The following is a 27279-nucleotide window of genomic DNA, read 5'->3' as shown; positions in this document are numbered from 1 at the left end:
AATTAGCGTGCATTTCAGCAGTACCTGTAGTACCTTAAAATGTGTTCAGTTATTGCCAAATAGTTCTGAAGAGGAATTAGCAAACAATGCAGATTCATGAGAAGCTTTACAATTAAAGAAAGGTTTCCAGACATTTATTTCTGGAATTGTACACCAGGTATTAAAGTACAACAAATACAAAATAATGCTAAAAAAAATAAAAATCAGTGTTTATGTACAAATATTAAAACCAATGCAACAATAGCGACTTTCTGTTGAACATCTGATATTAAAAACATGTTCCGATTGTCACTAAATTTGTTATGCACAGGGTATTTTGAATAACTGGAATCTCTATTTTATTAAGAGGACTATAACCATACCTACTGTATTTTACAATTGATAGCATTTTCCTTCTTCCAATGAAAAATAGGGATAAAAAAATAGTAACCTTGTCATCTTATAAATTATTGTATTTAGTTTCCCCATCTGTAGACAATGTGCTTGTAGTGCTGGGCAAATAGTGTCCTGTTGGTCAGTTTATCCATTAGCTTACATTCAAAAGTTGAAATATTCACCTAAATACTTTGGTTAAATTAAGTAGTATCACTGTGTTCTACTTCATATGAAGTTTTCATACATTTTTGATCCTCAGTTTTAAAAATCAAACAGGAAATAATTGCACAATTCATTGACCTAATAGTATACAATTTAGTATCCTTCAAGTAAATTCAGCAGTTTGGCTATGACAAGAGGAAAACTAAACATTTAAAAACCTAGCTTGAGAAGATGACATACAAGTAACTAAAGTCAAAGTATTGCTATAATCACAGCACCAAGTTACACTTCTAAATGAATTTGCTATCCTCTTTGTATTCCCTGTACATAAAAAGGATACATTTACCAACACTGCAATTGCCCATTAAGGATTTTTGGTTTGTTCGTACGAAGGAAAAGTATGGCAGAGGACACAGAATTCACCACAGTTTGTTGTAAGAATTGTGTTTCACTAAAGAACCAAGGCAATGTAATTTCTTTATACGGTTGCAATTCAGTTATCTTCATGTGACTTTCAAAACGCAATTATTTTAATAAACAGTAACAAGTTCTCCATTTGAAATGTTTAAACTGAGAGAAAAATAATTAAGTCCAGCTTCTAAAAGGAAAATTCAATAAATAGCTATTTTACATGGATAAAGTCATAGTGGTACAAATTTATGAATGTCACATCAAGCATGCACAAAAATGTTACTATACACAAAAGTAGTCAGAAAATATTGAAATAGCTATCTAAAAAGATATGAAGAATTTACATATTTACAAAATCTTGCAAATTATTGCCTCATTTTAACAAGGAATTAAAAGTAAACTATACCAGCTAGCTAGCCAACAGGCTAAATAAGATCATCATTTAAAATTCTATTACAATAACTGGAATTCATTTTTCTCTCATCATTTTTTGAATTTTGGTCAAAAGTCTTATTAAATAACTAAAGTGTCCATTCAACTTGCTGACAACCCAAACCTTAGACAAGTCTGTCTACATTAAGAGCCCAGCAATGCATAGATAAATTGAATATGTTACTGCATCAGCTAATATGAATGGGCATGTTCATTTAAGTGCAACTGGTATAAGCATTCGGTCATCTTTATATGATTTTTTTTTTTTTTTTTTTTTTATACAGACCAGCCACTCACTGTAAACCCATAAACTTGAATGTATAACAATTATGGATTATGGCCAGTATTTTATAAAACTACATAAAATGTGCTGATTCATAAATAAAAGAAACAAGGTACACAGATCAGCACAAAACACAGCAACAAGAAGCTGACAACTTGGCTAAAAATCTCAGAGTACAACACAGGGCCAAGGCTACCCATTATTTACTGTGTACTTACTAGAATTACATATTTCAGATGTATAAGTTAAGAACTGATTACAAAGTTATCTTTACTTTTGTCCACTGTACTACACTAGTTTGTTTCAATATGGTAAATGTGCTATTGCATAAACACTTCAAAGCCATCTTCATTACAATGCTGTAAAGAAAACTCCATGCACTGCATCCAAAACTCAGGATGTCAATGCAGTTCACAGTATGCATAATAAATACCCTCTTCCCTTTCTAATATTAAAGTCACTAATTACTCAACATAACCTTGAAGCAACTATTACAAATATCAACAATGCAAGCTTAATCACTTCAATAATGAAAACAAGTTAGTGGCAATTAAATTTGTAATACAAACAGTGCAAAGAAAATATGGAGGGAAAGGGGTAATCCTATCAAAGTAATGTTCTCCCACAAGAATTAGAACAAACATTTGCAAGACAAACATCATGGATGGCTAAATTGCACTCAATGTTCAAAATAAAAATTTATTGAAGTTAAATAGTTGCTTTTATGGGAAACATTTTTACTCCACCTTCCCTATGTGACTAAGGTAGCGAGGTGCCATTTTTGAGCCAATGACTTGCCAAAACAAGTAAATGCAATCCACAAAGACTTTCAAATGTATACTTCAAGGTTCTACTACTGCTATATAAACTAGGTAGTCCCTCAAAACTGTAACGCTTTGAACTGCAGTGCTCCAAACAATTTAAGATGCCTTCCAAAATGTAGACTGTTTAACAGCAAATCCTAAGCTGTGCAGACTGTAGCTTTATACATCAGCTGCCTTAGGAAAGTTGTTACACAGGTGCATTAATCTTCAAATTTGTGGACAAAACCCATCTGAATACCATAGCCTAAAAAGCATCTGTTTAAGAAAGTAAGTTTAAAGTACACAGATATCTCTGGCAGCATAATTACTTCTGTGTAAGGTAGCCATAGCCTATAATCTTGCAACAACATCCAAGTGTAGGTCTTCATACTTTCTTTACTCATGTTAAATCCCTTGTGCTAGCTTCCACCAAGATGAACTTGCTGGTTTTTTTTAAACTGAAGTGCTCTAGTTTAATATCACATGAGAGAAGGTTCCATTTTAAAGAACATCCTTGTATGTTTGTGCAGTTTAAGTTCAAGAAACCCATCCCTGCCTTTAGAAGAAAAAATAAAATAAGCTACGTTGAGCAGAGACCAGGATTGGTACCTGTAAATGTTGTTATTACACTGCATCCATTACAGCAAAAGAAACAGACTAAAAAGCCACTCCAATCAGTTCAAAACTTCTGTGCTGGTTTTGAAATGGTGGCTTCTGTCTACAGACTTTAAAAGTAAATATTGAAGCAGAGCTTAAAGCTGCACCACAGGGTTCTCTTAGTCCCAAACTCTGCCGAACATTTCCACATTTATGGACTGAGAAAAGAAATTACTCTTGATAAATCAAGATATAGTTCTATACATAAAAAGACATCACTGATGTCAAACTTCAAACTTCCAGTGAAAGACTAAGAAAACTTGATAGCTCTCATCAAGTTTACTACTACTGCATAAAGTACCCACTGTTTGTTTAGCTTTCCACAGTCATTCTGAGTGAAGGGCAGTATGTTGGTGAAGAGTGTGGGTATTGATAAAACCATTTGTTTCATTTGCAGATAGACTGCTGAATTCAGCCACCGAAACAGCCATTTTGGCACTGGTAATATGGTGTGTGTGGTTCTCAAAGTCCAAACCAAGGTTATTTACAGAGACATCATTCATGTAAGATTCTGGGACAGCAATTCCCATTTTCAATCGTTTTGCAGGTCTTTCTGTCTCCTCACTGCACATGTTCATTGTGTTTAGCTCTGAATGATAAAAGCCAGTCTCAAATAAATTAAAACAATCACTTTCACCATTACTAGGCAAGTTAAGCAATTCTTCTGTTCCAACAGGCACATGATTAACTGGTGCTCGGGGTAAGCTGTCCATAGGAGGAAAGGCATCATCTAGGCAGTTCACATCTGAAGTGTGGCAGGCTGTAACTACACTGTTTGTCAATGCTGGAAAAAAGATGAACACAAAAACCTGTTTATATAGTTACAAGAAAAAGTGGTTTGGTTTTTTTTGGGGGGGTTGTTTTTTTCTCCTCAGTTTACCTGTGAACTCATTGGCAGTGATAGAGTTCAGAATGTTTAGCTGTTGATCAGGAATGGTTTCTGTTCGAGTATTAGATGTTAAGGCTGAAGAATGTACTGCTCCACCAAGGGCTTCTGTTTCATCTACCAAACGATCCATGTAGTCCCTTAAAGAATACAGCATTCATAATGGGTTATTTAACAGGAAAACAAGGCCTAAAAATGATGATGGATTTAATTTCAGTTACCATAACCACTGCAGCATTACACTGCAGTGATGGGAAGAAAAAAAAAAGATAATCTACATTTATGATTTGCAACAGAAAATATATTCCAATAACATTTAACTTACGTAACTCCTGGATGATGGTTATATCTCTTCTTTCCAAATCTTGTTTGCTGAGCAAAGTAATCATAACGTTCTGACTTCTTCCACATGTAATAGAAAGCCACACACTCGGCAACTGTTCTGGTTCTTACCTAAAAGGCAGCAAGAAGAATTAGCAAGATTATGCAAAGAACTAAGCTTTGTAATCTCCCCAATCCCCATATTCCTGCAATATTATGGTTTTACTGTTCTAGTATCTGGAACAAACCAATTAAAATCAGGAGACTTGAAAAGAGATCTAGTTTCAAATTTCTTTACCAAGAGGATGGTCAAACACTGCAGCAGTCTTCCTAGAGAGGTGGTCAATGCCCCAAGCTAGTCAGTGTTTAAGAGGCATTTGGCCAATGACCTTAGTAACGTGCTTTAATTTTGGTCAGCCCTGAAGTGGTCAGGCAGTTGACTAGATGATCATTGTAGGTCCCTTCCAGCTAAAATAGTTTATTCTCAATAAGTATTACATCTGTTCTATTGTATGAATTATTGTTTATTTAACTAGATTAAAACTGTATCTACATCTGAAGCATTTCAGTTCATGGTTTAAAAAATTGTTATATAGGTTATAAGACAGACTCTCTTAAGATTGAAAAAACTAAGCAAATCAATGACCAAAAAGAAGTGAAGCAGAAAAGACTTTGTTATTTAGACAAATTCTGGTCCGTACTGACAGATAGATCAACTCACATGCTTTATTGCATATTGGGAAAAATATTTCTAAATTATTTCTTTGTATCTCTGGTGAATTACTGTTTATTGGTAAGGTCCATCTAAAATTTGAAACACCCAAATATTTACCATAAAACAAGTTAAGCCAAGTGTTAAGCAGGATTATCTGACTGTTCTTGAACAGCAACCACAGCCCTATCCAGTATACAACAAAAACACCATTCTCCTAAAGAAAAAAAAATTGTCATGGTTTAACCCCAGCCAGCAACTAAACACCACACAGCTGCTTGCTCCCTCCCCCACCAGTGGACAGAGGTGGGGGAAGAAATGGAAGGGTAGAAATACGAAAACCAGGGCGACAGAGGGGTGGGCAGGGCATTACAGCCCAAGAAAAACAAGTGATGCAAATGAAAACAGAGTTGCTCACCACCAACCAACCAATGCCCAGCCAGTCCCCAAGCAACAGCAGCCCCTACCAACCTTCACTCCCACAGTTTTATTGCTCGGCACATCATCATATAGTATAGAATATCCCTTTGGTCAGTTAGGGTCAGCAGTTCCAGTTGTGTCCCCTTCCTGACCTCTTGTGCACCTCCAGCCTACTTGCTGGTGGGGCAAGTGTGAGGAGCATAAAAGGCCTTGATTCTGTATAAGCACTGCTCAGCAGTAACTAAAACATCAGTGTGTTATCAACACTATTTTCAGCACAAATCCTAAACATAGCCCCATACAAACTACTATGAAGAAAATTAACTCTATCCCAGCCAAAACCAGTACAAAATCTCAAGGTGGTATCCTCCATACAGGAGGAGATGGTACAGAAAGTTTGGGAACATACATATTGTCAACTGTACTAAATAATACATATATTTCATTAAAAAAATATAAAAATATCCAATTCCCATTCTTCAGGCACAGAGGAGTCAATCAGAAGCAATCCAGATCAAGATTAGAATTCCTTCGTTGGCCAGAAACCAGCATACTGATGGATGACTACACTTTCTGAAAACACAAAGAACTAAGCCTGTTCCTGGTGAATTACACCCTCCAGGTGATAAAAATATTTAAAGATGCATTTTCCCCTCCCACAGCCATGGTATGGAAATACTATACTTCTAGGAGAGGCAGACATGTAAACTAAAGTATAATATAAATGGAAGTAATATCAACATAAGTAAATTTCAGAGATCATACATGGACTCATCTTGCAATACCTAGCATTTCCAATGACATTGGAGGTAAAATTAGCACAAAAATGCCAAGCCCATTTTAATATGTTGGTTCTTATTTCACTCTTCTGCATGGCTTCCAAAAAATGCATTGCTTTTACAAATTTTCAGCATCATATCATCTACTAACTCTTCCATTTAACTGTAAAATACTAACCTTGTTTTTCTGTATGAGATGAAAGTCTTTTCCATAAATCAGAAGTGCATGTTCAAAGCTTCTGCATTCTTCTTCTGTCCATGCTGTCATCTCTTCTGGACAATTGCAAAAGTAGCATGATAAATATTTCAATTCACTAACCTTTTACAGAGAATAAAGTATTTGTGTTGCTAATGCATGAATATCCATACTCACTCTAAAAGCCCCAATAGTTCAGTCAGTCAGACCCATGTCCTTTACTGTACAGATATCCTACTTGAAATCTAATATTCTTGTTTATAAAGACTCATAAGAGTCTGATTTCTGAAGTTTTTTTATCCTGGAGGGCAAAGGACATTCAAAAGACTTTATTTATTATTTCTTTAGTTTGTCATCAAAAATCCAGGATTTGATAATCTCATTGATATCTTAGGGTGTTATTTTTCTGAATATTTCTTCTTGCATTAGATAAAGAACAGTGGCTGTTGAAAAAAAAGAGTGAAGGAACAACCTCTCTTTAAGATAAAAGTGAACTTTAGTTTTACAAATTAAAACAAAAAGAGTTACTAAAACAGAGCAAGAGTTTTAAAACAAAGTAGCTCAAACTATTTGAGTAGGTCAGTTTTGTCTCAAGTATTGTTGCTTCCCTATCTTTATTATATATGGACACAAAGCCATAATCATGGAGGGATTCAGGCATCTTACATTCATAATGGTGATTTGTTCAGCTGTCATTTAAAGCTGGGGGGGGGGCGGGACAAAAACAGAAAACAGCCAACAGACACATTTCAAAACATTTCTGGAATCAGACACTGAGACACTGGAACCAAGACCTTTCAGCTCCCAGATGAAGGTGATAATCATTCCACTACAAGGCCATTCCCCCCCCCCCCCACACACACACACAAATTTTGCATTCCTTACTATGGAGTTCTCAAGATTCAATAAGAAGAGAAGATCCCCACATAAAGTCTCGCTGTTAAGAAATTATCTTGGGAGATGTGGATTTTAACTCCCATCTTGAGAATAGCAGTGAACTTCAGTGGGTAGAGTAGATCATAGCACAATGGTTACTCTAAGAGACAGGCACTAACAGTACTATCCTTTACCATTTTTAATGGGGTTATAAATCCAATCTGACTTGGGGGAGGTACTAGCCCTTGGTACAAAATTTGGGGCTCCGATACCTCTGCCCATTTGTGTATTTTTCAATCCCAAAACAAGAATCTGAATCCTAGAGAGGCGCATGGTTTAGGATACAACCCTACAACTGTTACTTCCTTATTGTTTAGCTCTACACTCTTCTTGTATGAGAGCTTTCTAAAGCACTACTCTGATATTCCTTATTGTTCCCTTCAGCTTTACTTTAGATACTTAACTTTCACAGCACCTAAATTGTAAACAGTCAAATTCCCTTTGGATCCAGTTCCAAGTAGAAAATATCTGCCCGAATACCAAGTTATACCAGGGTTCATTTCTGCTTTATGCAACACACATTAAAACACAGAACAAAGAACAGCCTTTACTAAATTATAAACTCTGATTTTAATTTAAGGGAGTAATAAAGTTAGGGACAGAAAAAGATGGAAGCTCATTTTCTGTTGTAAACTCGAGCAACTCTCTCCACACTCTAAAGACCTATAGAACTATATGGTACAACCAACTTAGGATTGACATAGCACAATGCTAGTACAGCAACGAAGAGTATGACTCACATGGCCAGCTATGTTCTCCTGATTCTGATATAAATGTCATCATATTATAATTGATCAAACACAAAAAGGAAGCCTACAGAGGGTGGAAGCAAGGACAGGTAGCCTGGGAGGAATACAGAGAAGTTGTCTGAGCAGCCAGGGATCAGGTTAGGCAAGCTAAAGCCCTGATAGAAGCTTTTCTTGTTGCCCTTGACATCCCTGGCCAGATGTAATTCTATAGGTATGTCAGTGATAAAAAGAATAATAGGGAAAATGTGAGCCCTCTCCAGAGGGAAATGGGAGACCTGGTTACCCAGGATATGGAGAAAGCTGAGGTACTACTTTTTTGCCTTGGTCTTCACTAGCAAGTACTCCAGCCACACTGCTCAAGAGACAGAAGGCAAAGGCAGCAACTGGGAAAATGAAGAACTGCCTGTTATGGGAAAAGATCAAGCCTGAGACCATCTAAGGAACCTGAAGGTGCACAAGTCCATGGGACCTGATGAGATGCATCCGCAGGTCACAAGGGAACTGGTGGATGAAGTGGCTAAGCCACTATCCATCATATTTGAGAAGTCGTGGCAGTCTGGTGAAGTACCCACAGACTGGAAAGGTGAAAAATAGGCCAATTTTTAAAAAGGGAAATAAGAATGGCCTGTAGTTTCCCAGGTCTGTCAGTCTCACCTTGATGCCTGGCAAGATCACCGAGCCGATCCTCCTGGAAACTACACTAAGGCACATGAAAAATAAGGAGGTGATTAGAGACAGCTAATATGACTTCACTAAGGGCAAATCGTGCCTAACAAGTCTGGTGGCCTTCTACGACTGGGTTACAGCATTAACAAATCAGGGAAGAGCAACTGATATCATCTACCTGGAATTGTGCAAAGTTTTTGACACTGTCCCAGCACAGCATCCTTGTCTCGAAATTGGAGAGACATGGATTTGACAGGCAGACCACTCTGTGAATAAAGAATTGGCTGGATGGTCACACTCAAAAAGAGTTGCAGTCAACAGCTCGATGCCGAAGTGGAGACTAGCGACAAGTAGCATTCCTCAGGGGATGGTATTAGGACCGATGCTGTTCAAAATCTTTGTTGGCGACATAGACACAGGTATTAAGTGCACCCTCATCAAGTTTACCAATGACACCGAGCTGAGCGGTGCACTTGACACACTGGATAGAAGGGATGCCACCCAGAAGGACCTTAACAGGTTTGAGAAGTGGACCCATATGAACCTCATGAAGTTCAACAAGGCCAAGTGCAAGGTCCTGCACGTGGGTCAGGGCAATCCCAAACACAAATACAGGCTGGGCAGAGAATGGATTGAGAGCAGCTCTGAGAAGGCCTTGAGGGTGCTGGTGGACGAGAAGCTCAACACAAGCCAGCAAAATGCGCTTGCAGCCCAGGAAGCCAACCAAATCCTGGGCTGCATCAGAAGAAGCATGGCCAGCAGGTCGAGGGAGGTAATGCTCCCCCTCTACTCCACTCTCACGAGACCCCCCCCACCTGGAGTACTGCATTCAGCTCTGGGGCCCCCAGCATGAGGAGGACATGGACCTGTTGGACCGAGTCCAGAGGAGGGCCATGAAGATGATCAGAGGGCTGGATCACCTCTCCTATGAAGAAAGGCTGAGAGAGGTGGGGTTGCTCAGCCTCGAGAAGAGAAGGCTCTGGGGAGACCTTATAGCAGCCTTCCAGTACCTAAAGGGGGCCTACAAGAAAGCTGGAGAGGGACTTTTTTACAAGGGCATGTAGCCATAGGACAGAGAGTAATGGCTTTAAGCCGAAAGAGAGTAGGGTTTAGATTAGACATTAGGAAGAACTTCTTTACTGTGAGGCTGGTGAGGCACTGGAACAGGTTGCCCAGAGAAGCCTGTGGATGCCTCATCCCTGGGAGTGTTCAAGGCCAGGCTGGATGGGGCTTTGAGCAGCCTAGTCTAGTGGAAGGTGTCCCTGCCCATGGCAGGGGGGTTGGAACTACATGGTCTTTAAGGTCCCTTCCAACCCAAACCATTCTATGATCTCAAAAAGATACTGTAATATGGGTGAGAACTGCCTCACAGGAGCAAAATCATGACTCCCCCCATCCTTCTCCTCAGTCTGTGCTGTTTTTAAAACAGCAATGGAAGAAAAGGTGTAAAAGCTGATCCTGCAATGTTTATACAAGTTGCAGACTTCTCCAGCAGAAATTTCCATCTGGCCACTGGTCAGATTATACATAATCCATGGAAAGGGATGTGCTTGTCAATCTGAATCTCACTCAAGGTTTTTCTACACAACTTATTTTCTTCCAAATGTACATTTCTTAAAACGCAGGTATTCTCTTACCCTGAGATGCCTTTCCATTTGAGCAGTATCTCTCAATTGCTTCTTTAACATTATGGCTACTTTTGAGAAGTTCATATAGTGCCTATAAAATATAAGAAGTCTTTAGAGTAAAAGTTTGCAAATATCCAATCTAAACTTCGGAAACTAGCCTTTCAACAAGCATATCTAATATAAAAAAAAAGAGGATTTATCTTTATACAGGATGAAAGTTTTAAAACAACCATCAAAAGCAAAACCATCCAAAAAGTTGAGTCAAGGTTTAATTAAGCAAGTGTAAAAACATTTTATGCAATTATAAGAAAATCTGGATTTGTCAACAGCATGGCAATCAGAAACGTCACAGATCACAACACTACAAGTATTAGCATGTTGGCAATTTTAAGCATGTTCTTAAAGTTACAAATAAGATCCTGACCCCAATAACATCTATACAGAAAAAAGAAATTTAATATTGCTGCCTTTATAATACAAGGCAGAGAAAGAGAACACATAGTAATTCCATTTGCGACACTGCTTTGTAACAGGATATAAAACATACTTGTTCATTGTCCCGTGTATGTAGTCCTTCAGGAATTCTACCAATCATGTTTTCATTTCCTGTTCTTAAGGAGGTTTCAAAAAGGTATTCTTTAACTTTACTTTCTGAGATCACATCAGGTTTCCAGAGTAAATGGTCTTCATTTTCATAGGCTGTTAAAAACCAGAAATCCATTAATGCCAGGTGTGACATTTGTAAGGCTATAACATAAAAAGCTATTTCACAAAGACAAAGAACAGGAATACAGAAGTAATCAAATCAAGCACCATCATGCTACTTTTAAATTGCAACTCAATTTTTCCCCAAAAGTCTCAGTTAAGAGACAGACTCTGCAGTGTGGTATGGCAAAGAAATTCAGGTTCCATGAGGATGAGATAAGGGATTGAACTCTTGAGACAGAGTCTTTACAGAGGAGCAGCTTGTTGACAGCTAGATGATTCAAGTCAAATTATGCATATGTATTAATCATCTTCATATAAACAAACTAGCAAAACCACTCAGTTTTACTCAGACGTTTTCAACAAATAAGCTACAGTTTACAGTAAATTAGTGCAGGATATTAATTTAATATTTCAAATATTACATATAAAAGAGACTGTGGCTACTTATCATTTTCAACTAAAATTTGCCAAAACTTTAACAGATTGGAAATCTAGGTCTCAACGTGGTAATTTCTTTTTCTGTTCACTAACAATCAAATGCTGTTAACTTGTACGTTCCATACCTTACAAGCAATCAGGATGCATAGTCCTCCTTCATAGTATACTGAAATCATGTATACACCTCAAGTAGCTTATTTGAAAGACAATATACTGTAAATATTCAAGAGTTGGCCTGAACCTTTGTCTGTGCACACATTTAAATTCTAGATTAAACTAGAAATCCTTTATTCTGATCAATAGATGTTAATAACATTACACATAATGCTTCATGTACTCTTGGCAATGCAAAATGAGTTATTAAATTCAAACACACACAAGCATAATGGCAATTACAGTAGAAGAGATGAAAATTTTAAAATCTCCTGTAAAACTGCAGGAAAGAATTTTAAGCTGAGGCGAGGAATAAAATTACAACTCCTTTGAAAGTTCTGTTATAGCTTAAGAACATGAAAAGCTTTTCGACATTTTACAAGTGTAAGGTTTATAGAAGAGCAAAACTGTCTTCTAACAAAGTACTGGTATCTGGGACTACATAGCAGAAATATAAGTCCCTGTCTGCCATCACAAGCTCTTCAGTGAGTACAGAAGAGGCTTTCACAGAATCCTCTACCCATACAGCCAGGTCCAACCTCTCTGAGCACTGCTGATCCTCAGCTTCAACCTCCATTATCAACTAAGACAACCCAGCACTTCTTGCTGGAGTCCATGCCTGATATTCTCAGGAGAAGCTCCTCAGGCTTTCCCATCTGGGAACTACCTCTGCTCTTGGCCATGCCAGTGAACAATACTCTCAGTGGTTCTCTCTAGCACCACTTCATTCCAGACAAAGTTGTCAGATTAATGCCTTCCTGATCGTCCTCCGGTTATTGGCCCTTCCCTAGTTCTCGGCCAAGGAGAAGTCAAGATGTATAAATAGTAAAAGGACTATACAAGATAAATCTGGTTCTTATTCCTCCATTTCTTACAACTGGTAAGCATCACGCCTGAATCTTAGAAAAGAGGAAACTTCCCTAGGTCTCTTAAGCAACACCAGAAATGTTCACTTGCTAATGCTTCCAGCTCCATCCATACGAAATGTTCTTCTCTATTGCAAAGGATCATTCTTCAAAAAGCAGTTGACAATGGTGAAAAGACTTGATATACTTCAGTAGAATGATATTCCCATGAAGTGTTACAGTTCAAACAACTTAAAGAAAAAACAGAATGCCTTTCATTTATTAACATATCCTCCAAACTGTTCCTTAATTTCACAACTGTTCCACCCATGAGCAAATTTCTTTCAATATTTGCTTTTTGAATTCCACAGCTATGTGCTATACTTTTCTCTTAGTGAAAGTCTCTAAAGATACCAAATAAAACTCCATTAAGTTATTTTTTCTACTCTAGCACAATTGCAGTTTTTAACCAAAATCTACATAGAAATATCATCATACTTAAAACACCTTGTATTTTAAAAAATACGATGTATCAGGACATCTAATCATGCTATAGAAATTTAAAAGTTTATTGCTTTTTCATATTCATTTTGTAACCCACACTGTTGTGCTTGCCAAAAAACAAGCAAAGAAAAATAGCTTACATTGAAGATCTTCAAAACATTAAGTTACATGCTCATAGCCCAGTTATGACTGATTAAAATGTTTCCTTGATCCACAGTTTGTTACCTCCTAATATTACTAGATACTTCAGAACTAACGCTGTAATCCATCCTCCTATGTCTTCTTGAGAGTCTCCTCTGAAAGTTGTAGAATCACACTTCCAAGATATAATTATGTGGTTGTGTTACTTCAGTTGACAAGGGTTTTTTTTTGTTTGTTTGTTTGTTTGTAAGGTCTCTGAGACTTTAAGACATTGAATTTATAAGACAAATTTAAATAACATTTTTCCATCAACTGCTATGTAGAAACATAAGATAAGTAAAACAGTCAGAACAACTTACCCTTTTCATTATCACTGTATCTGCCAAGGTAAGGTGGAATTTCAGCCTGATACTGCAAACCAATCATGATTTCCTGAAGATGTAACAAAAAAAAAAAAAAAAAAAATCACAAGAGAATTAAGGTACTATTTTAGATACGTACTATAAATCTTAATGCATTTTTCTTAATAGTAAAGTTTTTCCTTAACTTTTTAAATGATATAGTTATTACCTTTCTCAACTCTTCAGATGAATTACCACTGTCTGCCTCTACGTCTTCACCATCCGATTCCTTATCTCCATCACACGTAGTGTTTGCTTCAGACACAAAGAAGTTTGGTTTTAGCTAGGAAGAATTTTCAGTTCAAACATAGAACTGCCAGATATTCTTTACTTTTGAAAGGAACCCCTGCTTTTATTCTGGAAGACATCCATCATGAGTCTGTTGATCTACATTTTTATCAAACTAGCACAAAGTCAGAAAGCACTGGTACTTGTATATTGCAGAACTGAAACATTTATTATTACTGCAACTGAGACAATTACTATATTTCTAACAGTCAAAAGGAAGTGAGATAATCTGCTTATTCCTTTTTAATATTTTTTTCCTTAGGAAGAAATACAGTAGAGCACTCCAAGTAATTCAAATACAGTACTCCACAGAATAACTCATGTTTTAGAATCTGGAATGCTGTGGTACTGGGTTCTGAAGTAATTCTATTTTTTATTTTATTCCTGGCAGAATGAAATCTACAGTTCTGATAAGATTAAAACTATTTTGTATTCTCAATTTTCAGTAACAACACGCTCATAAGTAGGGTTGCAATTTTAGCTTCATCACAACTAAATAGAATCATTGTACAGTCTTGACTATTGCCTCTGATGTTAGGCTGAGGCTCCTCTTCTAGAGTCATTACTACAATCACCAGTCTATCTCTTTTTGCTGTTGGAAGTAGCAGGCAAGAAGCTAACATGAATGCATGAAACAACAATATGCCTGGATAATAACATGCAATTATTTTTTCCAGTTAATCCAGATTTAATAAAATAGTCTACGTGTTAGATGTTAGAGAAATGGACAGGGATCAGAAAAAAAAAATAATATATGAAACTTTCAACAGCACAGAAATCTGACATATCCTTCCCTTAAACGGTGGATATTCAATTTTAAAATGCCCAAAAGTTCTAACAGAGAAAGAGTAACATTCTGATAGAAAACCATGAGAGCTGAAAGCAAGGATGACTGTTTCTTAATCCTGAGTAAGATGAGTGGACTCATTTTTTTCCATAAAGCTGCCAGGCATTCAGTGTCATATTCATTAACGCTTAAATATTGCTTGTGAAAAGTGCCAGCAAGGTTGGGGTTTGCTTAACTAAAAAAGGGCATTATAAACTTTAAAGGTTTTTGTATCTCTCTCTCAATAAAAGTGTCTTGCATAACACAATAGGCAGCATGCAAAGGGCTACAATTGGTGATGACTGAGACAGCACATCCCCTTTATCATCCCCCTTCTCTAGTGGGATGAAATCCCCCAGAAACAGCTCAAGATACTTGCCAAATTAAAACTATAATAAAAACCCTCCACGTCGCCTATTGCGGTTCATTTGTTCATTGGGGTATTAGAGTTGGAACAATAAGAAATATCTTTGTCCAGATTGGATAAACGAACAACTGGTTCTTGGATCTTTCCCATAATAGCTCCACGGGTAGTAAAATTTTGGTGGTCATGGGTTCATAGGCCCCATCCCATATAAAACCACTTTGGCTTATGAAGTCCCATGGAAAACTGTTGAATGTGTGAAGGAAAATTACCACAAAGAAACCATGTCCTAGTTCACATCCACAGGCTGAATGAAGGAGTCACTGGTTTAAAAGCAGCAGCAAAAATTTCAGTTGAGAAACACTAATTTAAAAGAATGGGCTACATATTAGTGTCATTCACTAACATATTGAAAATCACAAAGAGTATTCCTCAATACATTAACTATTAATTATGAAAAGTTACTGTATTTGTAGAAAAATTAATTGTACTTGTGCTTTGAGACAGTACTAAATATAGGTCTTTCAGGTAATCAATAATACCAACCAAAGACAACATTAATGTACAACATCCTGCAAAGCACTGTGTCTCAATTCCCAGTAAAGTCAGCATAACTCTGCAATTTTGATATTTTAAACTAGGAAGGTATATATAATGCTAAGACTTTGAGTACTATTATAGAATTAGGTTTCCTACATCTTAATGGCCGAGGAAAGAAGTTGGTAGCCTCATGTGAAGTAACTGATGGCGTCAAGTCGTCAGCAGAGGACTGTGTTTCTTCATCATCACCCGACAAGAGGTCTTTAGCTATTTCCTCCTGTATCATTAAAATAAAACCTCAGACTATTAAGAATAGACTGGTGAGCATTTAGATTCAGCAAATTCTAAGTTCCATTTAAATTAATTTTTATCATAAGCAAATCTAGCAGATCATCTTCTCTTAAGTAAAAAGCTAGTTCATTCCTAAATCTCAGAATAAATATAACCATTAATTTCAGAGTTGAACACAGGGGGTCATTTCCCCCTTGTCTTCTATTAAAATAAATGCACAAGTAGTAACCTCTGCAAGCATCAAATCTCAGATGTTCCTCCAACTGCTTCCAATGGAAAATGCCAGTGGAAATCTTTAAAATTCTGAAATTCTGTCATTCTTTGCATCACAGATATACTAAAGTTCTACCAGGCTGTTACCCCTTGGGCGGGGGGGGGGGGGGGGGGGGGGGGCACATTTCCTCCACTAGCAGACATTTGAATCCCTCTGTATAGATTAGGGAGGGAGAGAACTGTATTAGACAAGCCAACTACATTTCTGTAGCCTCAACTCAATCATGACTCCTAATGAGAGTCAGATGTGCAGTCATCTACTTTCTGTGGAGTTTCATTTCATCATATTTAGAGAAAGTAAAAAAAAAAAAACCAAACAAAAACCACATACTTACTACCTACAGATTTTATAATTCAAATTACTAACAGCATATGCCTTATAGCAAAAAATCAGATTAAATTCTCAGAATTCAAAGCTAGCCTGCAAACCAAAAAAGCTGAAGTTTCATTTTTTTTTTTATATTCAACAACGCAACACAGTCATTGCACATAAAACAATCTCTCTCTCACCTCCCAATTATATGCATTTGGAAGGAACATTCCAAAGCATTCAGGAGTGCATTTTCAAGTTATCCACAAAGGTTTGATATATTATATGTATGTTGGAAGTCAAAATTATTTCTGGATGTTGCATACATTAAAACAAAAATACAAATCCTTTCAGAAAAATCCCACTTCTATAAAAAAAGAAATCTATTTAAAGTTCACTAGATGTGTTTTTAGAAGAACCATCACCTTATTAATTTCTCATTTGTAGTAATATATTGCCACTAAAGTTACTACGCATGTGTGTGATAATTATAATTATAATTAGATTCAGATCCTCAATATCTTTGAAAAAGAATGAATTCAGAGTAGAATCACAGAATCATTTAGGTTGGAAAAGACCTTTAAGATAAGAGTCCAACCATAAACCTAATGCTGCCAAGTCCATCACTAATACAGTAACTCTTAATTGTATATTGAAAATGACAAAGACATGTATTTTGTAACATCAGGAAATAGTGAAATGGAATTTAAGGTCACCTGAATTTCTGCTTTTAAGCCACAACAGAGGGGAAAATAGTTCTGACTTACTTTATCTAGAGTCATATCTGGAAGTTCATCTGCAAGTTCACTTGGAGAGCTATCCACACTGGAAGTGGCCATAACTGGAATTGCGGGTTCATAGCCATAGAATGCCAGTAAGTCTTCCAATGGCATGTTTCCTTCCTAATACAAGGAGATATACAGACATTTTAACAGCTAAATATTTGTAAACAGTTCAGGCCTAAAAGAATAAGACATATTTTGAAAAACAAAAGACAAACTTAATTGAAGGGAGGAATCCTGATTAAAAATCTAAAATATTTTCAGGTACAGGACTGAAATAATTCATAACCATGTCTCTTGGCATATAATGAAGTCCCATCAAGCTATTGAAGAAAATAATTTACTGCATGTAATTAAGGAGTAATTATTAAAAGTTTCCTCCTTATCCAATTCATATTGTAGAACAGGATTTGCCTATATTTCTTCAAGAGAGAAGATATACTAGAAACACTAACAATCCCCCTACGAGCAAGAAACAAAGAAAATCTTGAAGACTTTAGTCATATATAGTTACACCTGCAAGTGTACAGAACACCACAGAAGTAAACCAATACAGCAACTTTTTACCCCTCCTTTCCACCTTCTGCAAAATATATTTCATGATGACTGTTGAGAAGGTTTTGTGGTTTAACCTCAGCTAGCAACTAAACACCACGCAGCCACTCACTTGCTGCCCCCTTGGTGGGAAAGAGGAGAGAAACAGAAGGGTAAAAGTGAGAAAGAAGCTTGTGGGTCAAGATAAAGAGAGTTTAATTATTTTTAAATATTTCTTTTTAATAAACATAAGGAAAAGGAGAAAAAAAACCAAAAACAACAAACACCACAAAACAGAGAGGGGGGAAAAACAAAACCTAAGACAGACAATTGATGCAAGTGAAAACGATTGCCATCGAGAAGCAACTGTTATCCCTGGCCAAAGTGCAAAGCACATTTTTCACATCTTGTCCTGTCCAGACTAGTTCATGCAGTAGCACTTGGGCCATCTCCCCTTTAATTTGTTCAAAGGCTTGCTGCTGCTCAGGGCCCCATTCAAAGCCATCGTTCTTCCAGGTTACTCAATAGAGAGGGCTTACGATCAGACTATAACCAGGAATATGCATTCTCCAAAACCCCATGACACTTAAGAAAGACTGTGTTTCTCTTTTGTTAGCTGGTGGAGACACAGCTGTTATTTTCTTGATCACATCCATTAGGATATGACAACACCCATCCTGCCACTTTATTCCCAAAATCTGGATCTCCTGCACAGGTCCTTTGACCTTACTTTGTTTTATGGCAAAACCAGCCTTCAAAATAGTCTGGATTATTCTTCTCCCTTTCTCAAAAACTTCCTCTGCTGTGTTGCCCCACACAACGATATCACTGTATTGCAGCTGCTCCAGAGCTTCATCTGTATTAATCCACGACAAATGGTAGGACTGCATTTCCACCCCTGGGGCAGTTGATTCCTCTGGGTGTACTGGATACACCTCCACATGAAAGCAAACTGGCCTGCACTCCACTGCCAAATGCATTGGGAACACACATTAGCAATATCAATTGTTGCTTATCATTTGGCTGCCTTTGATTCCAGTTCATATTGGAGTTCTGGCACATCTGGTACAGCAGCACTGTGGCGGTGTGACTTCATTCAGACCCTGACTGTTAGCCTCCACTCTCCATTAGATTTTTGCACTGGCCATATGGGACTATTAAAAGGTGAGCAGGTCCTGATCACTGACCACTCCTTGGTTCTCCAGTCTCCATATCAGCTTATGGATGGGAACCAGGGAGTCTCAATTGGTGCAATATTGTTGCCAGTGCACTGTCACTGTAGCAATTGGCATCTGCTGTTCTTTAACCTGCAGAAACCACACCACAGAAGGATCCTCTGAGAGACCAGGCAAGGTAGACAGCTGCTTAATCTTCTCTGTACTCAAGGCAGCTATACCAAAGGTCCACCGGTACCCTTTTGGGTCCTTGAAGTTCCCTCTCTTGATGTAGTCTATGCCAAGGATGCATGGAGTCTCTGGGCCAGTCACAATGGGGTGCTTTTGCCACTCATTCCCAGTCAGGCTTATTTCAACCTCCAACACAGACAGTTCTTGGGATCCTTCTGTCACTCCAGAAATACAGATGGATCCTGCCCCTTTGTAATTTGACATTATTAGAATACATCATGCCCTGGTGTCCACCACAGCTTTATACTCCTGTGGGGCTGATGTGCCAGGCCAAACCCATGCAGTCCAGTAAAGCCAGTTGTACCTTTCCTCTATTCTTGGTCAGAGTCTTCATTACTTGATTTTTGTAACTGCAAACCAGAAGTCCCTTCATCAGGGTCAGAAGTACAATCAACCCTACACTGGAGCAGTAATTTTCCTGAATGGATAACTTTTGGCTGTTGTTTTTTTCTTGCAGTTCCTGTACCTGAGCTTCTAGTCTCCAGGTAGGTTCACCATCCCACTTCCTCATGTCCTCCCCCTATCATGCAGGAAGAACCACAGGGTTGCACATGGCATGTGCCACCAGTACCCTCCCCCTTGAACAGAAAAAGGCTGAGTCTTAATAGCAGAGACCTTGGTTGGTGTGGATGAGGAAGACCTATCCTTCCTTCTTGGATTGCTGAGACAATTCGTTGGAAAGTTTCTCCACAGCCAAAAGAGAGGCCCCTAGGGAAGAAGCGAGATTATCTTTGTATTCTTGGAGTTGGCTAGCCAATCCATCCATAGTTGGTGCCTCCATGTCTGTCCAGCTCATTATCGCCAGAGTGTTGGCATATGATGGTGTACTTCATACAAACTTTCACCATGTGGACCACATGCACTGAATTTCATCCAGGTCTTTAGATACCTGGTTGTCACACAGGTTGTTATAGATCATCTCCACCACCAATGGACCACCAATTGGTGGTCCATTTGCCTCAGGAATTTGCAAGTTCTTCCTTGAAGAGATACCTGTCCTTCACACTTGACAGGAGTCACCACCAAAGACTGAGGACTCCTGCTCTTTTTCCAATCCCTTTGTCATTGACCTTATCCCTAGGAAGGGATCTCAGCTGCCAGGTTTCCTTACCCTCTAATTCCTGACTATTGGCCCCAATATCAGCACTGGAGTAACCAGCTGAGAATTTGCTTGCCTGGTTGACAGCTGAAATCTCACAGCTCACTTAATGATAGGGATTGGGTGGTTTGTCTCATTTATGATTTCAGTCTCTTCCTCCTCTTGTTCTTGTGACTGCTCTACTGCAGAAGAGGCTGCCTCTTTGATTCTCTATCCTGCTCCCTCTTAGGAGAAGCTGCTTCATCCCTTACTAAACAAGTTGAGTTCCACTTCCATTGTTTTTTTTTTTTAGTTATAGGGGCGACTGATATAGTTGAGGGCTGAGTCTCTGGTTTAGCCACAGTGTCTTTTGGTACGTTTTCAGGTCCAGAGACCCTCTCTTTTCCTTGAGGGGGCTGAATAGTATCAAGCAGTGTTTGGTAGGTGCAGGCCAGGGCCCAGCACAATGTGATAAGTTGTGCCTCTTTGGAATAGCCAAAGCATCTTCCCCCGCACAAACATTCTATCACTTCATCAGGATTCCACACTTGCTTGGGAGTGAAGTTCCAGACCAGAGGTGAGAAGCTTTCTAGATACCTTCCCATTTTCTCCCATATGCCTTGCCACCCATAACCACACTGCCACAGGGCCTGGGTCATATTCCTAAATAGCTTAACCTTAGAAAAAGCCAAAACAATATTCCTAAGAAATACCAATACAAGTATTTTGACTACCCAAGAATGTTCAAGATGCTGAAGAGTTATTCTAACAAGGGAGAAAACATCACAAGAGGTGGTGGTGAAGGTGCTATTCTGTATTTCCTCCACAAAGAGAAAGAAGTATAATTGTTAATTGTCTCCATGCGATGGTACCCAAAGTACAGTAATGGCTTCAGTACAAAGCCCAAATACCAAATTAAGCTCAAGGCCAGCAGTTTAATAAATCTCCCAGACAAAACATCACTAAGTACTACAGAGCACAGCAAACTGCAAAAGGCAACACCAGTCTTTAACATGTACAGCAAAAAAAAGGAGCATGGCACAGATCAGATAAACTAATATTGAGAACAGATAAATCAGTATTGTGACCAGCAACTGTTAACAGATATAAATTCCTTCTAATATGCTCTGGTCAAATCGGTTATTATTTCTAACCCTCTGTGCCCTGTATTGGGCCTTGGCTGGCAACTAAACACCACACAGCTGCTTGCTCACCCCCCCAGGGGATGGGGGGGTGGGGGGGGTGGGGGGTGTCTGGGGAGAGAATCAGAATGGTAGAAGGGTAAAAGTGAAAAAAACCAAACTTGTGGGTTGAGATAAAAACAGTTAAAAATTATTATTCTTAATTATTAAAAAGTTGTAAGGAAAAAACAAAAGAAAGAAGTAGTAAAACCCAGGAAAGACAACCAATGCAAATGAAAAAAATTGCTCACCACCAACCAACACCCAGCCAGACCCCAAGCAGCAGGGCACTATGAGGAGCATAAAAGGCCTTGATTCTGTATAAGCACTGCTCGGCAGTAACTAAAACAGTGTGTTATCAACACTATTTTCAGCACAAATCCTAAACATAGCCCCAAACTACTAAGAAGAAATTTAACTCCATCCCAGCCAAAACCAGTACAGAACGCAATAGGAGAAAGATAGCTAATGATACAGAAGGAGCAAAATCAAGAGAACGGCTTGGTTTATAACTTGTTTTTTCTAACGGCTTTTGATCAAATTATTTTACTAAGTATCATACTCACATCTTAACACAATTAATAAAACAGACTGTGGAGATTTATTTTTTTTAGTTACCAGATTCAAGTCATCAAAAAATTAGAAATATTTTCCAGTATTTATACCTTTAAAGTTATATTACCTTTAAAAATTTGTTAAACTCGTACACTGATTAAATTACATTTACCCATTGTGAAGTCTTTGTAGGACTAAGACCTTAGCTGACTAAAGAAAACAAGTAAACTCATGTCCCAGTCTTTCCAGAATTGGGACATAAAGTAACAGCGTTTAAGATAACTGGCTCTCAGTTCTTTTTCCTTTTATTATAGGGGCAATAAGATCATTTTGTGGAGTAACAACTCAATTTTAATAATTTAATAATAAATTTCAATTATTAAATTGTTCTTATCTCAACCCTTGAGTTTTACATTCCTTTCTGATCCTCCTCCCCATCCCTCTGGGTGAGGGGGGAGTGAACAAGTGGCTGCATGGTGCTTGGTTGCCAGCTGGGGTTAAACCACGACACTAAAACAGGACTGTGTTTCCAGATTGGAAATAACAGAATAAAACACAGCTAGCTGTCACTTAGTAATATGTAAAACATACAATACTTTCACTTTGGAAGAGAAATTACTGAAGCAGGTTTTAGACCCCTGTCATCAAATATCACTACTAAGTTTTATAAGTTGGAAATAAATTTAAGTGAAAAAGAATCTGAACTTAGCTTTTCAAAGATATTAGTGTTATGTTAACTTCAGCCTTTTTGTGAGGATGCACTGCTATATCTTAACCAAACCTGATTATTATTTTTTTTTATTTAAAAAAACTGCAAAGGCAGTTTGCAGGAAACTATATTATACAATACAAACTAAAGAATGGGTTGAGTGTTCTTCTCACTAAAAAAAAAAAAAAAGGTATAACATATACGGACATTTAGGAGAGAGTAAGTCACACTTACCTTTTCTAAATCTTCAATTTCAGAGCTGAAATTTTTGTTTTCTTCCATCATTTCCTCCTCCTCTTCAAGAGTTCGCTCATCATCATAATCATGTACCAGCATTTCAGCAGAAGGGTCAAAGTCATGATCCTCAGACGATAAAGAGCCAACTAACAAAAAAATCCTAATTTGAGTAATATTTTTTTCCCCTGTACCAACATATGAAATTACATCATAGAAAAAAAGAATAAGGTTGCATGGATTTTTGCATAGGTCAGAACACTCAGTGGAATAACTGGAACAAATTCCTAACTACCTGACAAATTCAGCTATTTTAGCTGGCCTTCCCTTTTCATACTTGTAATAGGTGCAGTTTTCTATCTTGCAGTATAGAGTACTTGGGAGAAGTATCTAAACTACTGAAACAAGGTTTCAGAAAATACAATCCCAAATTAATATTTTACTGAATAAAAGATTATTCAAAACACCCTTGAAGTCATCGTTAAAGTCCACATCACAAGATTTCAGATGCTGCAAGACACCGATTTATAGACTCTGATTCTATTTATATAATTTATATGGTAACTAACATAGTTTTTTCACTGATAAACAGCTAACTTGGGTTGTGAATCAGATTCCTACTAACAGCAAAATAAGCAGTGAGACTCGCTTCAGGTTAGTTTAGCCTCACAGATAAGATCTTTTATTAGAACTAATTTAATTCTTAGCACTTGATCTAAAAAAGGAAGAACATAGCAGTTTCAAGAAATAGAGGAAAATATACCAGAAATATTAAAATGCTTCTAATGAATCACATGTTAATTAACAAGTCATTGTGACAGCTGTGGTCCAACAGACTCTTTTTCATTACTCCAGAGTATACTCTTAAGTCATCAAAAAAGTACTGTTATTATCTTAAGTGTATTTTCTCAACTGTTAGAAAGGTTATCATTAGATTCAACAAGTTTCAAAGATGCAAATATTCTTCACTGTAAAGTCAGTGTTCTACAATGAAAATTACTGAAATACAGGGTGGTTTTGTTCTTCAAGGTTCGCTTTCTTAATGCTTTTAGGATGGAGAAGAGAAAAAGATTAGGATATTTCTCTTTCACTTCTGGTTTCCCCCTCTAATTCTTACATACTAGTGCTCTGTTGCAATTCTTGCCTTACAAGCAGCAAAGAAAAGGTTTTTCAAGAATTATTTCCACATAAAAACTTCTGTAGAAATTTTGAAGGAAATAGCTACAGATTTTCAATGCTTTTCTTCAAAAAAAAAAAAAAAAAATAAAGCAGCATCTCTGCATTGCTTCTAGTCTTTAAGGGGACAGTTGCATATACTAACACTTCTGAGTCTTAAGGAACCTAATTAATTTTTAGCAATTATGCTAAATGTTCATTCCTTATATGCAGGTAATTAAAGTACACTTTGTCTGTTTAGCTTGCTTAAGACAATACTGTTAAAATTCATAATGCCATACTGTAGGGAAACATTCAGGCCAAAAATGCTTTTTAGTCACATGCCATTCATATTATGGTCTTATAAAACTCTCAGTATAGCTGATAATACTACTCCAATTATGACATTACATGTTGAATTTTTCTACTGTTGGTCATCACATCCTGATCCTATAGCTCTTAAAGAACCGTCAACTGCCTTCATATGTATTTATATATATGTATAGTAAAGATTACTGCTTCTAATCACTGTTCTAATTAATTTTGAGTAACTCAAGCGGAAGTTCTATTTTACTCACAGACTTTAGATAAAAAAGTACCACTTTTTAGTAGCTCTGAACACTCAATATCTCCTTTGAAATATTTAAAGCCATATTCAAATAATGAGCTCAATTAGTCTTTTTTTAACAGCCAATACTGAAAGCAGTTACACAGAAGCAAATGCATTCCCCAAATACTTCTTCATGAGTAGCTACTGATGTTAAATATGCTTGCTTGTGTAAAGTATTCCAAAGAACCTTAACAGCAGTTAAAGCCTCAAAAATTATGTAGTTATGATTTTAAACATTTTCTGATATTATCAAGAAGTCAAAAATTTACACAAGCCTGCAGTTATCAGCAACAAGAGAAGCAGTTTCTTTCCAGGCTGTATGGCTTTACCGAGACATTGTCTTAAAAGTGCTACAGAACTTTGTTTTCATTTTGGGTTCTGAGCAGCAGATTACTAACTGCAACCAGAATTAAGGTAAGAACTCCACAGCGCATATCTCCTCTTAAAAAAAAAAAATAAATAATCAATCAGGCAGTTAGTTACATGAACATGAAGCATTAGGAAAGCTATGAGGCAACAGGGGATAACTTTGGGAAGGAGCAGAAAGGAGAACGCGGCATACGGGCAGCAGGCTAGGCGCCAGGGCAGGAGATGAGCGAGGACGAACCTGGGCTCGAACTCCCAAAGGAAGCCTGCGGGGAGAGGAGAGAGCGAGGTGAGACGCGGGCTCCCTCCAGCTCAGGAGCCAGGTAGGTGTTCTCCATTTCACGCCCCCTCCCCTCCACCCTGGAGCCGCCCCGCGTACCCCACCAGCCTCGCCTCCGGCTCCCACCCTGCTCGCCCCTCCATCCCGTTCACCCTCTCCCATCCCTCCTTCCCTCGCTCGCTCCCCACCTGCCGTTCTCCTTTCCTCCTCCCCCGGCAGAAGACCCCCAGGAGCCGCGCCCAGCCCGGCGCTCCCACTCCCTCTGGCCCCGACAGGACATGAAAGGGGCAGGCAGCGGCAGAGGGAGCCGGACCAGCCGCCTCTTCCCCGCTCCCAGCCCAGGGCTCGCTCCTCCTCCCTCTCACTGGGCGCTTCTCCATCGCCCGCGCTGCTGCGGCAGCACCACCACCGGCCCAGCCCGCGCCTCCCGGGGCCTGGTGCGGCGGACGCGCCTCCCCTCCGCGGCTTGTCGGCCGCTCACGGGCTGCGAACCCAGCACTCGTGCTGTACAGCACCCGCCGTGCGGCCTAGCCGTGCAGACTTCTACTTCCCCTACGCTGCTGGCCGCCTCACTAGCCACCCCGCGCCGCCTCACCTTCCCGGAAGCGCCTTATGGGGATGGCAATGCGGACGTGGGGGGCTTGCCGGCGGCAGGGCCCCGCAGGGAGCCAGTCGAATCTCGACGCCCCATCCCGCTTTTCCCACTCACCTCCGCCATATTGGGACGACCAGACTGAGCAACAGCGCTGCGTCGAGTGCCCGGATGGAGCTGCTAAGCCAATGGCAGCCGCCGAGCTCCAGCCGGAGCCGGCCAGAGAGAGAGGGAGGGAAGGAAGGAAGGAAGGAAGGAGCGGAGGGGTCGATGGGACTGGACTGGGGCGGAGGAGGCAATATAGGGGCGCCGCAGCCTTCCACTCTGGCCCTACTCCGCCCGAAGAGGGTGTTCGGCCCCAGTCCCCGCCCTCTCCCCGCCCCGCCGCCCGCCCGGAGAAGCCTCTGTCAGCACAGGCTGTCCGTCTCGGTGCGGGGCGAGTGGGGGTCGCTGGTGCCCTCGCTATGCTGCTTCAGGGGCCCTGAGGCTGGGTGGAGCCCCAAGTGACTCGGACACCTCCCGGTTTCGGCGCCACGTCGCGCCCGTCTGGATCGGCTTGTCTGTGACTGCCACGACTTGCAGTCCCGTTCCGGGGCCGGGAATACTGTGCGGGAACGTTACCCCACGGTCGAGTGGTACCGGTTGTGTGATCTGCTCTTCACTCCGTATTGAGCCCCTTCCTAGGTGCTGGTGTGGAGGAGGGCTAGCGTCTGAAGCAGGAAACAACATGTCAAAGCCTTCAAACCTCGCTGTTGTTGATTGTCTGGTGTGGGTTAAACAGAGAAAGTGAAATTTACTATGCAGTGGATACTGCATCTAAAAGTTGAGGCGGTTTATGTACAAAGTAATATCTACTCCTTTGTTTTAGTGGTATTTTTTGCCCTGGTACACAGGAAGTGGGAATCTGGCCATTTTCAGCTTGATACCAGACTATAAAGACTCATGCTTTAAACTCTGGAATGACATGTTTCTGCTTCTGGCCAAAATAGCGTTTGCTATACTTGCTATATCGAATATTCATCTGCTGGAGGGTGTGCATCACAGTAACACTCGGTTGCAACAGTGCCCCAGACTGTCCCATCCTGAGAATTCAGGAGGCTAAAGGCTGTATCCTGAAGTGAACAGTTTCTTTGGATGCGTCCTAAATTGGATTTGCAGACAGTGCAGAGATCCCAAGCTATTTTAGGTACTTAAGTAATGGAGCTCTATACTGTTTAATTTATTCTGCTATTATTCTGAGAAGCAGAGTAAATGAACTTGTGTCATGTGCTGCACTGCTGAGTCTAGTCTACTTCCAAT

General features: G+C 39.1%; 1 protein-coding gene across 3 annotated transcripts; it reads right to left on the bottom strand.

The window, feature by feature from the left end:
* Positions 1 to 118: 118 nt before the first annotated feature.
* On the bottom strand, positions 119 to 26326 carry LOC129782588 (mesoderm induction early response protein 3-like). Of its 3 annotated transcripts, none has more exons than XM_055792998.1 (13): positions 26098 to 26326; positions 25350 to 25374; positions 22978 to 23126; positions 17266 to 17400; positions 15781 to 15901; positions 13776 to 13861; positions 13565 to 13637; positions 10964 to 11115; positions 10426 to 10507; positions 6420 to 6511; positions 4335 to 4462; positions 4004 to 4149; positions 119 to 3907 (listed from the first exon to the last, which is right to left on the bottom strand). In XM_055792998.1, exons 1-13 carry the CDS (start codon positions 26104 to 26106, stop codon positions 3450 to 3452), a joined length of 1656 nt encoding a protein of 551 aa, XP_055648973.1. In that variant the 5' UTR covers positions 26107 to 26326; the 3' UTR covers positions 119 to 3449. The 3 variants fall into 3 exon arrangements, with proteins under 3 accessions (XP_055648973.1, XP_055648972.1, XP_055648974.1); XM_055792997.1 differs by having other exon boundaries at positions 6420 to 6514; positions 26098 to 26325; XM_055792999.1 differs by having other exon boundaries at positions 6420 to 6514; positions 25984 to 26112.
* Between the last annotated feature and the right edge of the window lie 953 nt (positions 26327 to 27279).

Source organism: Falco peregrinus, chromosome W (assembly GCF_023634155.1).
Source record: "Falco peregrinus isolate bFalPer1 chromosome W, bFalPer1.pri, whole genome shotgun sequence".
NCBI classification, from domain to species: domain Eukaryota; kingdom Metazoa; phylum Chordata; class Aves; order Falconiformes; family Falconidae; genus Falco; species Falco peregrinus.
The sequence above is the reverse complement of the archived record's forward strand: the minus strand, read 5'-3'. Positions and strand labels throughout refer to the sequence as shown.

Excerpts from the sequence above, each read along its gene's own strand:
- LOC129782588 (XM_055792997.1), bottom strand. Across the intron at positions 17,401-22,977 it reads AAATTGAAGATTTAGAAAAG|GAAGGAAACATGCCATTGGA; the intron begins GTAAGTGTGACT and ends TCCTTGTATTAG. Across the intron at positions 13,862-15,780 it reads CTTTCCTCGGCCATTAAGAT|CAAACACTACGTGTGATGGA; the intron begins GTAGGAAACCTA and ends TTGTGTCTGAAG.